The sequence below is a fragment of the Dryas octopetala genome, chromosome 1, assembly GCF_963921425.1.
Source record: "Dryas octopetala chromosome 1, drDryOcto1.1, whole genome shotgun sequence".
NCBI lineage: Eukaryota > Viridiplantae > Streptophyta > Magnoliopsida > Rosales > Rosaceae > Dryas > Dryas octopetala.
Window position 1 is genome coordinate 2,095,144 of NC_141366.1, and position 13,466 is coordinate 2,108,609.

The following is a 13,466-nucleotide window of genomic DNA, read 5'->3' on the forward strand; positions in this document are numbered from 1 at the left end:
TGACACCAACTCACAGGCCATGGCTTCTAATTAGATCTGCAATCGTCATCCATTACATCTTAATAGAGGGTTTGAATGAGTCAAATATGTGGAGCTGGAGAATATATTACTTGGTTCACAAGTTGGTCAAGGTCAATTTGTTTTTTTATTTTGATCTTATTTATTCACACATGGACTCTTCTGGATTGGTCGCTTGGTGGGCCAACTCATATTATGCCGCATTCATCGTATTGGGTCATGAATGGTAATGGCCATTCTGGTACACTTTTGTCATGAATTCGAGTTATTTTTCAGTTTAGTCCTTTTATAATTCACTTTAGTTTGCAATCTAGTCCATGTTCATAAAATCTCTTAATTTTTTTAATGGTTTGATAAGGTGGATGGCTCAGGCTGGTGTGAGTATGAATGTTTTGGTAATTTAGTGTAGAATTTAGAATCCTCATGTCATCAAATCGTCAAAAAAATGAGAAATTTTATCAATTTGACCTTAATTAAATTTGATTAAAGCTATTTAAACCAAAATAAAAAAGTAGTGTGAAAGATGGTGTAGAGGATAGAGACAAAAGTGTAAATTGAGTTAAATATAAGAGGCTAGGTGGGTGATAATAAGAGGTGCAAGACAGATACGTGAGGCACACGGTGTGCATTTAGAAAGAAGATGATGGAGGCCAATGGGACCCCCGAGGCCACACACCGACCGACCAAGCAATAACCATAATCTATGTTTTCTGTTTCTTATTTGTTATTATTAATCCATTTTTCTATTCAATTGTTAATCAATGTTGTTACGGCTCTTTTTCCCTTTTGTATTATTCTTTAACGAATCCCCTTTTTCATAGATATGCTTCGATTGTCCTCCTGTGAGTTGTAAATGGTAATGGGTTTTTTTTCATCATTTTTAACGCACGCATCTCATCTAGTTTTGACGTCTAGTCTTTTGCGATGGGGCTAATCCCGGACAACCTAGAATACATAGTCGACAATGTTGGATGGATAGGAACAAAGATCCAAAAAAAATAAAAAATACTTTGAGATCTTGTACACCCTATCAAAGCTTTAAGATTTAAGACTTTGGCGCTTATATAATTATATCCTCATTTATTACTTATCATATTAACATATAGAATTACATTACAATTAAATTATTTACACTTTATCAGTCGAAGATCATGATAAATCAAAATTTTTATGTAATCATAACAGTTGGTAGACTTTATTGATTAGTCCATCATTATTGTATAATATATGATCACACCAATCAATAATTTATTTAAGGGTTTTTTTTCATATTTAATATCTAAATTTTTATTTGTCTCAATTGAATACCTAAATTTTTATTTTGTGTCTAATAAATACCCATGTGAATTTCTGTTAAAATTGTTAACAGAAGTTAGGGACAATATGGTTGCTTCAAAAAAATTATATTTTAATTATAATTTTTTGTTTTTATTGTTTGTTGTTCTTTTTTTTTTTTTTTTTTAAACATATAAAGAAAATAATTAAAATATACTTTGACTATACTGCCTCTAACTTTTGTTGACAATTTTAACAGAAATTCATTTTGGTACCTATTTGACACAAAATAAAAGTTTAGGTACTTAATTGAGACAAATAAAAGTTTAGGTACCACATTAAGATAAGGGTCAAAATTTAGGTACTTGTTGAACCATAAAAAAAATTAAAAAAATAAGGATAGAGCCCCACGTCACATAGGCGGCTGGTGCTAAGTTGGATAAAAGAAAAAAAAAAAAAACTGTGCATCAGCTTCACATTTTGAAATGCATGAAGTTGATAAATATGAGACTTCTATGATAAAGGATAATTGAGAGATAATTATCAATTTTGAACTGAAGATTATCAACCCCTGATAAGATTAGTTTGATTTCAAATGAGTTATCTCATCACATCCTCATCTCTTAGCGCCTTATGTTGCCTATAAAATAAGGTGAGCAACTTCAAAAAATGAATTCAGAAAAAAGAAAAAGGACGCCAAAAGACTAAGGAAAGGGAGGTGTAGAATTCAACCAAAATTCTCCTCTAATGGCGTGTTGAATCAAGCCATTGGATTTGTTTATAATCCTCTCAAGACGACTTTTGGATTCGTTTAAAATCTTTTCAAGATGGATCTCTCAAATGTCAAATATATGGATCCGGCTGAATGCTCTCTAAAAAAATTTGGTTTTGGCTGATACCATAATGAGCTTCAAATAATGGATTTGGCTGAATCTTTCCTCTTCCAAAATTTGGTTTCGTCTGAAACCACCCTTTTAAAAAATGGATTCTACTGAATCCGCAAAAAAATGGATTCGACCAAATCCCAAATTGGTGGCTACAGACATAAAAAAGATGGACCCAAATTATGCCCTAGTGCATCAACAAAAGAGGCAACGCCCAAGAGCATCAACAAAATATCATGCTCAAGGTCATGATGGGCATCAGCTCAAAGTTGATGGCAGCAACAGCAAAAATCCTTCTCTGCCGCTGCCAACAAAAAGATGGCTCTTTCATTTCTTCCTTTAAAATAAACGATTAAGGGAAACCAAAAGAGAAAGCCAAGCAAAAAGCAATGACTGGCCTTCTTGCTCTCTATACGTCAAACAGAAATGAATGGAGACTTCCAGCTACAAGAGCAAAGTAAATAAAAAATATCTCACTTTGCTGGCCCGTGTATACAAGATTGTTATTTGGGCATGGCTGCAAGTTAGAGACCAAGAGAAGGCAAGGTCTGCAACGGAGGCAACAAAAAAAAAGAAGATTGAAAGGTCAGCCCACAAAAAGACGGAAGGGAAGATTGAGGAAAGCCATTGGGTTGCCATTGAACATAATTAAACAATAAGAGAAGGCAATCATACAAGGAAGGCTCGTTACCTTTGGGTGGAGAAAGAAAATCAGCCACTTGTTCTCTTTGTGAAGAATGTATGGTTTCAAAGTCACAGTATAGAACCCATGCAAATGGATTACTGTTCTTTTGGAAGAAGCAAACAAAAAAACTTGCTGCCTAGGACTCTCAAGGCAAAATGAGTCACAAAGAAATCTCATTTCTCAAGAACGTACAGTTCCTACTAAAGAAAGCCAGTAGGAAGACAAATGTCTTCAATCAAAGTTCAATAGCCATGTGTCTATCCGAAACAGCCCATCAACAAAACAAACCACCAATTGACAAATCTTTTATTGGTGTGATTCAAATTAAGGTTACTTGGGCTTGTCTCCAAAATTACAATGCCCATGAATAAATAATTACCAATTAACATTTAGTTGGTACAAAGTCTAATGGATCTCCCTCAAATCCATTTGCCCGTTAAAGAATAGGAAACGTATCAATTAATAAAGTAATTGATATAAAAATATTAGTGGGCATATAACCAAATTTATGTTAGCCCACTATAAAAAAATGTGTCATTTAACAAATAAATGATATAAAAAATATTAATGGGCATATTTTCCTCCAAATCTCAAATCTCAAATTCCAAATTCAAACTCTCAAATTGGTACAAAACCAACTTTCTCAATCGGTACAAAATCCAAACCAAATCCAAACCCCAAATTCAAACTCTCAAATTTGTATAAAACCAAATTCTCATTTGGTACAAAACTAAATTTCTCAAATCCAAATCTCAAAATGGCATAAAGCCAGTCAAGTCAAATTCTTTACCGAACTACGTCCGGTTTGATCCCATCATGGGTACGTAGGCAATGTGAGCGAAATTCACATTCAACCTCATTCACAAAATTCTCTAAATTCTCTTAGGAATTAATTCATACAAGTTTCTTTGAATTAATTTCGCACCAAATCAAATCCGCCCAAATCCTTCAGAAATTAGTTCTACACACAAAAGTCTCCGAATTAATTTCTCAAATCAAATCCAAGGGCTTTAAACCCTATCTAAATTACTCAAATCATTTAAATGGGTCATTCACCCATTTAAATCCCAAAACCTTGGAACTACGTGTTGTTTGATCTTGCAATGGGTACGTAGGCAACCTAAAATACGGGTGTAACCGCAATCACAAATAAATTTCATTTCAATGGGTCTTTTATCTATTGGAAATCCAAACACTCACAAAGTGATCTGTTGGTTTCATTATATTTGGAATCAAAGGATGTTCCCTTGAGTCAAGGGAATGTAATTAAGAGATGTACTCCATATTAAATGGGTCGTACCCAAAATAATAAAAACCTTTATTCCATAAATGAATTTAGGTGAAATTATGTTGGATAATATTTATTATTTATTTACAAATTTTGTTCAACAGTACTAAATATGAAAAAAAAAACCCTTTATTTAATTCAATACGTAAATGAGATAAGTTGATTGTATTTAAAATCACATTATACAATTAAATTATTTGAATTAGTTCAAGTTAAAAAGCACAGTGAAGGGTGTAGTAATCCGACGACTACAATGAATAGATGCAACTACATTTTTTTTGCCAGAAATAGATGCAAACTTACACCTGTTAGTTTTTTGTGATTTTCTGACATAGTGACAAAATACACATAACCGCATATAGCCGTTATCCAGATGAAAGAAGAAGATTAATTTTCCCTCTCTTTTCAAATCCTCAGAAACGCTTCTCTTCTGCTCAAAAACGTTTTTCAAGTCTTTAATTCGATTCTTTAACTTTTGTGTTGATTAAGCATTCAATTCAATGGACCCTCCCGCACTGAAACCCAACCTCTTGAGGAACATCCTCGTACGCCTCCTCACCTTCGGCGTCCTCGTCCTCGCCGTCCGCTTCGCTTACGTCATCACCCTCGCCGGCGAATCCTGCGGCTACAACGACTTCTGCTTTTTCCCCGAAAAGCTCGCATTCCAAGGCGGCCCCTCAGCCTTACGTGTCCAGAGCTCTGCCTCCGCCTTGTCGGGTCTCAAACAGCCACGTGTCGCCGACCTCTGGGCCACCAAGAAGTGGCGCAGAACCGTCGATTACTACTCGGCAATTTTCCAAGAACTCGTCGCCGAGGGCTTTCTCTCTCCCAATTCCAAAGCCCTCTGCGTTGAAACCCTTGCCGGCGAGGACGTGCTCGCACTTAAAGAAAACGGCGTCGTAGACTCGACTGGAGTCTCCAAGAACGCTTCTCCGCCGTTCGACGAAGCCACCTTTGACTTCGAATTCTCCGCCAACGGCGGTCTGGGCCTGTCGGTTCGACCAGTGGATTTCGCTCGCGAGGTGGGTCGGACTCTGAAACCGGGTGGGTTCTTCGTGGCCCACATTGTGGCTAAAGATTCGTACAGCTTCCATTCTTTCCTTGATTTGTTCGATTGCTGTAGACTCATTCGGTCCCGCGAGATCGACGGCCTCAAAACGACGTCGGTTCGCGAGGTTGTGATGAGGAAAGAGACTGAATTTCTGGGTGGCAATTCCGGTGGTAATAAGTGCTCTGTTCCGGGGTATAAAAGAGAAATCATCAGAAATGCAGAGGCTTTGATTGAGAAAGAGCCATTGGAGCCTTGGATTGCACTGAAAAGGAGCATTAAGAAGGTAAAGTACCTAACTTCAATGGTGGACGTGAGCTTCAAGCAGAGGTATGTTTACGTTGATGTTGGAGCTCGTAGCTATGGTTCTAGCATTGGAAGCTGGTTCAAGAAACAGTACCCGAAACAGAACAAGACCTTTGAGGTTTATGCAATTGAGGCTGATAAGGCTTTTCATGAAGAGTATAGAATGAAGAAGGGGGTTTCTCTTTTGCCTTATGTGGCTTGGGTGAGGAATGAGACTCTCTTCTTTGAGATTACAAGAGACCCAAGTAAGAATACTGTGGAGAAAAGCAGAGGAATGGGGAGGATTCAAAATTTGAAGTCATCAGCGTGGTCGAGTTATGGGAATGCGGATAAGATTCAGGGGTTTGATTTCGCGGATTGGTTGAAAAGCACAGTGTCGGAGAGAGACTTGGTGGTGGTGAAGATGGATGTGGAAGGGACTGAGTTCTATTTGATTCCCAGGTTGATCGAGACCGGAGCCATTTGTTTGATTGATGAGATTTTTCTTGAATGCCATTACAACAGATGGCAGAGATGCTGTCCGGGTCAGAGGAGCCCCAAGTTTAAGAAAACGTATGCCCAATGCTTGGACCTGTTCACTTCCCTCAGAGAGGCTGGAGTTCTTGTACATCAACGGTGGTGACCAATGTATGGTAAATAGTTGACTTGTAACAACCATAGTCTTTACAATTCTTTGTGTTAGAATTAGATGTTGCTTATTAATATTCTTTGTAGTTTCTATGTTACACACTGCAAATGAAAAATATTCAATGAAAAGTTTCATTCTTTTTCCTTGATTTGGTGTCTCAAGGTGTATTGAAGTTGAATACCTGTCCCATTATCCCATTCCATAATGTAGTGGCTATCCCAAACCAAATAAAGAATAAGTAATCGAATAACTCAATGTAGATGCATAAACCATGGACTATACAATTCTATTCATGGAAAGATGAATTTACCAACGTCCTTTGAAATTGGTCAAAGGTCTGGACGTATATAAATCAACCATTAAGGCTCATTTTTTGCTCTCTCTCTGGTCCATCCGTTTCTTTCTCCTTCTTCCTTCCCAATAGCTTCAAAAAACCAAAGCCTATCTTCTCTCTCTTTCTTTCTTTCTCTGTCTGTCTCTCTGCCTCTCTCTGATGCTGTATGGTTCATCCATGGACGCAGGAGGCAGTGCAAAGATCATTTGGAACTCAGTGTGCCTGAGCAGGCTGAGCGTGGAGGATCATCTGTCAATGCCCAGCACCCCATTTATTTGCCATGCTGTTAGTAACATAAACTCCAGGGGTCTATGGTTCAGAGACGATCCTCTTGACTTCTCTCTCCCATTGTTGTTGTTGCAGCTGTCCCTCATCTCCATCTTAAGCCGCACCATTTACATCTGCCTCAAGCCCCTTGCCCAGCCTTTCATTATTTCTCAGATTATCGTAAGCTGCTCTTTAATTAATTTTTTATTTAGGTTCATTAATTAGCATTTCAATTTGATACCTTTGGCAGTTGTTTGGTATATCTGAATTATGTTTATGATCACCAGGGTGGTGTGATTTTAGGTCCTACAGTTCTTGGGAGCAACTCAGCATTTATAGACAAAGTTTACCCACCAAGTGGGAGAGGTCTCTTTGAGACCTTATCAGTTTTTGGTTTCATGTTTTTTATCTTCCTAGCTGGGGTGAAGATAGACCCCTCAATGTTATTGAAATCTCGCAAAAGGGCCTTGGCTATAGGAATTCTAGGCTACTTCGTTCCTTATGCGCTCGCTGGCTTTGCTGCCTCTGCCTTCTACCAATTTGTCTCATTGGATCCTCATGTCTCTGAAGTGCTTCCCTTAGTGGTTGCATTGCAGTCCATTACAACCTTCCCCGTAGTTTCTTGCTTTCTCGACGAGCTCAAGATCCTTAATTCAGAGGTTGGGCACCTCGCTACTTCTTCTTCAATAGTATCTGATGCGTGCCACTGGTCCTTTGTAGCTGTCAAGTTTGTTGCAGCTTTAGCTACAGGAAAGTCAACAAGATCATCAATCTTGACGTCTTTTATATCGATCATTCTCCTCCTTACATTCATAGTGTTCGGAATTCGTCCAACAGCTTTGTGGGCAAGTCGACGAATCCCTGAGGGGAAACCTGTGAAAGAGATTTATATTCTTGCAGTCCTTGTGACACTTTTGGTCTGTGGGTTTTTGGGTGAAGTTGTTGGCCTCAGTGCTTTTACTGCGTCATTCCTTATGGGTTTGGTCATTCCAGACGGTCCACCTCTAGGAGCTGCTTTAGTAGAAAGGTTGGATTGCTTTGTTTCAGTAACACTCCTGCCCATCTTTTTCACTATGTGTGGGTTAATGACGAATTTGTTTGCCATAAAGCAGTTGAAGAATGTGGGTGTAATTCAGGCAGTTATGTTTGTTGCATTTTCTGGGAAAATGTTGGCAACTGTATTGCCTTCACTCTGCTGCAGAATGCCATTCCGGGATGCCCTGTCTCTTGGTCTTATCATGAACTCCAAAGGCATTATTGAGCTTACTCTGCTAGTGATGTGGAAAAGAGAAAACGTAAGCTATCATCTTGTCCCTCTAAATTCACAAATTAAGCATAAACTTAGAACATCACAAAGGAAAAACATTTATACATGTGAAGAGAAAAGATATTATTAGGGTACACATTCATTGCTAGAGCTTAGAAGAGCTAGCATTTCTTTTATATGCTTGATCAATAGAGGTAATTACATCAATTTGCAGGTCATCAACGGAGAATGTTACGCCATTATGCTTATCTCTGCCGTGGTTGTAACAGGAATGATCTCACCCCTTGTGAAAATACTGTATGATCCCTCAAAGAAGTTTGTTGCTTACAAGAGGAGGACTATTTTACACCACAGGTGCAATGAAGAATTGCGAGTTCTTGCTTGCATCCACATGCAAGACAATGTCCAAGCAATATTGGATCTCCTCACTGCTTCCAATCCCACCAAAGAAAGCCCCATTCCTTTAATTGTCCTCCACCTTGCTAAGCTTACAGGCCGTGCCTCATCCCTACTCGTCACACACAAGCCACGTGACAAGCCTTCTCAACATCGTCCAACTCAATCCGAACAGATCTTCGATGTATTTACAAAGTTTGAAGAACATTATCATGGTGATGTCATATTACATTGCTTTAAAGGCATCTCCCCTTATGCAACAATGCACAATGATGTATGCTCCCTAGCTCTTGAAAAGAGAACAACTTTGATCATCATACCTTTCCACAAGCAATGGAAAATTGGGAGATGGGTAGAGTCATCTAATGCTTTTAGGCAACTAAACAAGAATGTTCTTGAGAAGGCTCCTTGCTCTGTTGGGGTTCTCATTGGCCGCACCATTGAGAGGAAGTTTCTGTCTTTACTTGTACAACCATCATCATTTCGGGTTGCTGTGCTCTTCTTTGGGGGTGCAGATGATCGAGAAGCACTAGCATATGCCGGACGCATTTCAAAGCATCCCAACGTACTAATAACTCTTTTTCATTTCTCTTCTTCAACAGAAATTGTGAGTGGTACAGCTCGGAGCAAGATGCTTGATACTAGAACCTTGAGTGAGTTTAGGCTCAATGCCTTCCGTAACAAGCGAGTTTTCTACCAGGAGGAGGAGGTCACGACCGGGAGAGGTGTGCATGATCTGCTTGCAACATTGGGGAATGAATTTGAGCTTATCATGGTCGGGAGGCGCCATGGGGAGTCATGGTTGATGTCTGACCTTAAGAACTATTGGAATGAGCACGAAGAACTGGGGCCAATTGGGGACATACTTTCTGCACCAGATACTTCAAGTAGTGCTTCAGTTCTGGTGGTGCAACAACAAACCAAATTATGGGGACTACATGATGCAGGAGAGGAATCAACACATTTGAGAAAACTATAGATATAGGGCTTTTAGGACTCTTAGAATGTGCAATGTTGATATGTATAGACTTAGTGTATCATCAGATTTACAACAACCGAAATTCCAGGTATGAAATGCCCAATTTTCTTATGAATTTCTTTCTTTCAGTAGATGCTATATTTGTGTCCATTTAAAAAATAATCAGAGGCCAATTTCAGATTGTGCTTGTGTAGACTTCTTTTAATTGCCAGCCCTCGGGCCTCAGCTCAGAAGGCATAACTAGAAACTAACAGTGTCTCAATGGGATGCGTTTGTTAATTTGAGATAAAAAAACTGCACTTAAAAAGACAAAGGCAAGCTTGGTACTTAAATTATGTCTGAATGTGATGCATTTGTTAATTTGATTCTTCCAATCTGATCCTAAAACTTTAACACTAGAAACTCTAATTCATGTATAAATATTCAGTCTAAATCTCTAAACAAATTGTACATTATCATTAAAAAGAAAAAGAAACCAATGCACGCCATTGATTATACTATCAACCTGATCTTGCCCATATATAATATGCATCAGAAACAGAGAAATTGTGTAAAGTAACAAACAGATAAATAATTCAGTCAATTTGCATGAATTCAAAAGTGAAATATGTTATTAAAACGAAGAAGTTTTGATGTAATCCTTTAAAAAAATTGGTGATCCACGTTTGGGTTTCCCTAATACCACTTTTTTCGGCTAAACAACTCATTTTTTCTGCGTAACCCACTTTCTCAACAAAAAAAATTGGTGATCCTTTAAAAAATTCAACCTTACCAATCCCCTCAACAAAATAAAAATAAAAACAGTAATATTAATCAATTACGTACTCTGAAGTCTGAACATATCAAATTTGTACAAATAATTATCAGCTAGTAAAAATATTAGCTAGTTACTGGTATCCTAAAAAAACGTATAGCTAGACACCTAACTTGCGTGTAAACCAAACATAGCATGCACAACTGACTTTGTTTGCCTTTGATTTGGTAGTTTCTATTCAACTGTCACATTAATTTGAACCCTTTGAATTTAAACAGCTTTAGTTACTAGAGATTGGATATATGCTAGAAGGTTAATTAAGTACTAAGCCTCATTACTGTTATAATTGGCTATATATAAACAGGAAATAGGTCCTGAACATTCATTTATTCCCAAGGCATTGGTAACAATTGTATAGAGCTTTAATTTTGCATGCACAACTGGTTTAAATTGGAATCAAAAGAGATCGAGAGAAACCACTGTGATGGCAACCGAGGCGACACGTCAGGCGGCCGCCAACCTAACAAGAATGGGAAAGGGAGAAAATATTGAGTGTACTGAATTACCTCCCATGGTTCATTCGTCCGGCATTTTGAAATACACCAACATTAATAACGCACTGCCGTATAGCCTTCCCACGCTTGAGCTGCAGATGACCATGATTTTTGTGGTCACACAAGCCTTCTATTTTGTTTTAAAGAATTTTCAAATTCCCAAGTTCACCTGCCAGATCATTGTACGTGCTTTCTTTCGACTACTTGTCTTATTTTTATTTTCATTTTCATGTCAGTAAGTGTGTTGTTTGTTGTTGATTAGGCGGGCTTCATGTTCAGTCCTTCACTCTTAGGGCACTACCCTCTGTTGAAGACGTACCTGTTTAACGTGAACAGCCAAACAATACTGGGTCTGATAACTGAGTTTGGTTATGCAATGTTCATGTTTCTAATTGGAGTGAAAATGGATGTCGGAATGATAAAGAGAGCAGGGGCCAAAGCCATATGCACTGGTATTGTATGCGTGCTGGCACCTTTGATAGTTGGTTTGCTTCTCCATGTGAAGATCGCCGCCTCCGGTTATGGGCTTACCAAAGACGAAATCTACAAGCTTCAGTTCATGACCGTGGCGCATTCTATGACTCCGTTTCCGGTTGTTGCTCTCCTTCTCGAGGACCTCAAGATCCTCAATTCTGAACTCGGCCGATTATGCATGTCCTCAGCATTAGTCAGTGACATTTTTAGTCTGCTCCTCCAGTTTTTGGGCACCGTTTCTCGAATGATACAAGAGATAAACATGAGCTTAGCTTTAGTTGGAGTAGGCTCAAGCATTGTATACATTATTATTGTTCTAGTCGTAATCCGACCAGCAATGTACTGGGTCATCAGGCAGACCCCTGAAAACAGGCCTGTCAACAAAGGCTATGTCAATATCATCCTCATGGCTGTGCTTTCGTCTGGCGTCATTTCACATGTTTTCGGTCAGCCATTTCATTTTGGACCTTTTCTATTTGGCCTGGTTGTCCCAGCCGGACCCCCACTCGGATCCGCCATTGAAGAAAAGCTCCAAATCTTCACTTCGGATGTGCTTCTGCCCATCTATGTGTCCACATGTGCAATGAGGACCAATTTTTGGACTATTGTCGAGTCCAAAGGTTCTTCCACAATAATCAATGGATTGATGATTGTGGTCACTTATGTCACCAAATTGTTTGCCACCATGATTCCTCCATTGTATTGCAACATGCCCTTCAATGATACATTGGCACTTGCTCTCATCATGAGCTGCAAAGGCGTCGTCAACCTTGCCCTCTATACGATGTTTAGAGATACTCTGGTAAGAACCCACCCGCTCTTTTCACTTTTTATCTTTCGAATCACATTCGCTGATCACATTACATTGACGCAGATCGCCACTGAATCTGGATTTGCTCTGGCAGTTGGTAGCATCGCTGTGACGGCAACTCTGGTGCCGCTTGTGGTGAAGCGACTGTACGATCCGTCGAGGAAATATGCCGGGTACCAGAGAAGAAACATGATGCATTTGAAACCCAATGCCGAGCTCCGAATACTTGCCTGCATCCATAGGTCAGCGAACATGCCTGCAGTCATCAACCTACTGGATGCAGCGTGTCCCACCAAAGAAAACCCCATTGCTCTTTATGTTCTTCACCTCATGGAACTGATCGGCAGAGCCACCCCTGTTTTCATCTCCCACCAAATGCAGAGCAAAGTCGATGACGATGCTTCCTACTCCGACAATGTCATTCTCTTTTTCAATCAATTCGTCAAGGAAAATTCCGGTTCTGTATCCGCAAGCATCTTCACGGCAATCTCTGCCCCAAAATACATGCACGAGGACATATGCACCCTCGCGTTGGACAAGCTCGCGTCGCTAATAGTACTTCCATTTCACCGCAAGTGGTCGCTTGACGGGTCTGTTGAGTCCGATGACCACACCATAAGGACACTAAACCACAGTGTCCTCGACAGAGCACCTTGCTCTGTTGGGATCCTGGTGGACCGGGGCCATTTGGGACGGTCCACCTCCCCTGTATCCCCTGACTCATCATTTTCTGTGGCAGTCATCTTTGTGGGAGGTAAAGATGACAGGGAGGCTTTGACATTTGCCAAGAGAATGACCAACGACTCGACCATTAGCCTGACCGTCATCCGATTGGTTGCCGTAGATGGTGAAGTAGGTTCGGAATGGGACAGAGTACTCGACGCAGATGTATTGAAGGAGTTCAGGTATAATGAGGTGGGTGAGGGGTTTGTGGTGTACTTGGAGGAGATGGTGAAAGATGGACCCCAAACGGCTTTAGTGCTTCGAGCCGTAGTGGAAGAGTATGACCTTATTATAGTTGGGAGGAGGTATAAGGCTAAGTGCCCTCAGACTGCAGGGCTCACAGAATGGAGTGAATTTCCAGAGCTAGGGACCGTTGGAGACTTGCTTGCATCACCAGATATGAGTTCTAAAGCTTCAATTTTTGTGGTCCAACACCAACAGCAGATGAACTAAAGTCCAATTTAGGAGAATGAAAGAATAAGAATTGAACACTTATTGTGGGTGTGAAGGAAAAGAACTCTATCTGTTGCTATTAATTATCATGTTATTTTACAAAATTAAAATAGAAAACCATAAACATTATATTACATATTCAATCACACTTAAATATTTACACGAATGCAATCGTATTATTAGAAAGGCTTTGTACCTCTACATATATCCGAATGACTTGAGCCAAACCTGTGGTCAACAGTGAATATTTACGACCTTCAAATAAAGGGCAACGTTGAAAGAGGCAGCTAAAAGGTTTGACCGGCCAACCCGCTTCATCCTC

General features: G+C 39.5%; 2 protein-coding genes and 1 pseudogene across 2 annotated transcripts; all 3 read left to right on the forward strand.

Annotated features, from left to right (window-relative positions):
- Positions 1-4,650: 4,650 nt before the first annotated feature.
- LOC147296288 (uncharacterized) lies at positions 4,651-6,126 on the forward strand. Its single transcript, XM_086229796.1, has one exon. It carries the CDS (start codon positions 4,651-4,653, stop codon positions 6,124-6,126), a length of 1,476 nt encoding a protein of 491 aa, XP_086085922.1.
- A 517-nt stretch (positions 6,127-6,643) lies between these two features.
- On the forward strand, positions 6,644-9,375 carry LOC147296289 (cation/H(+) antiporter 15 pseudogene; annotated as a pseudogene).
- Positions 9,376-10,613: 1,238 nt separating this feature from the next.
- On the forward strand, positions 10,614-13,144 carry LOC147296290 (cation/H(+) antiporter 4-like). The gene is made up of 3 exons (XM_086228969.1): positions 10,614-10,865; positions 10,946-11,959; positions 12,032-13,144. Exons 1-3 carry the CDS (start codon positions 10,614-10,616, stop codon positions 13,142-13,144), a joined length of 2,379 nt encoding a protein of 792 aa, XP_086085095.1.
- The last annotated feature ends 322 nt before the right edge of the window (positions 13,145-13,466 follow it).

What these genes read in the sequence shown, in the direction of transcription:
- LOC147296288 (XM_086229796.1), top strand. Translation starts at nt 4,651, where the DNA reads ATGGACCCTCCCGCACTGAAACCCAACCTCTTGAGGAACATCCTCGTA.
- LOC147296290 (XM_086228969.1), top strand. Translation starts at nt 10,614, where the DNA reads ATGGCAACCGAGGCGACACGTCAGGCGGCCGCCAACCTAACAAGAATG. An exon ending in AGTTCACCTGCCAGATCATT is followed by an intron (nt 10,866 to 10,945) that starts GTACGTGCTTTC and finishes GTTGTTGATTAG; the next exon opens with GCGGGCTTCATGTTCAGTCC. An exon ending in CGATGTTTAGAGATACTCTG is followed by an intron (nt 11,960 to 12,031) that starts GTAAGAACCCAC and finishes ACATTGACGCAG; the next exon opens with ATCGCCACTGAATCTGGATT.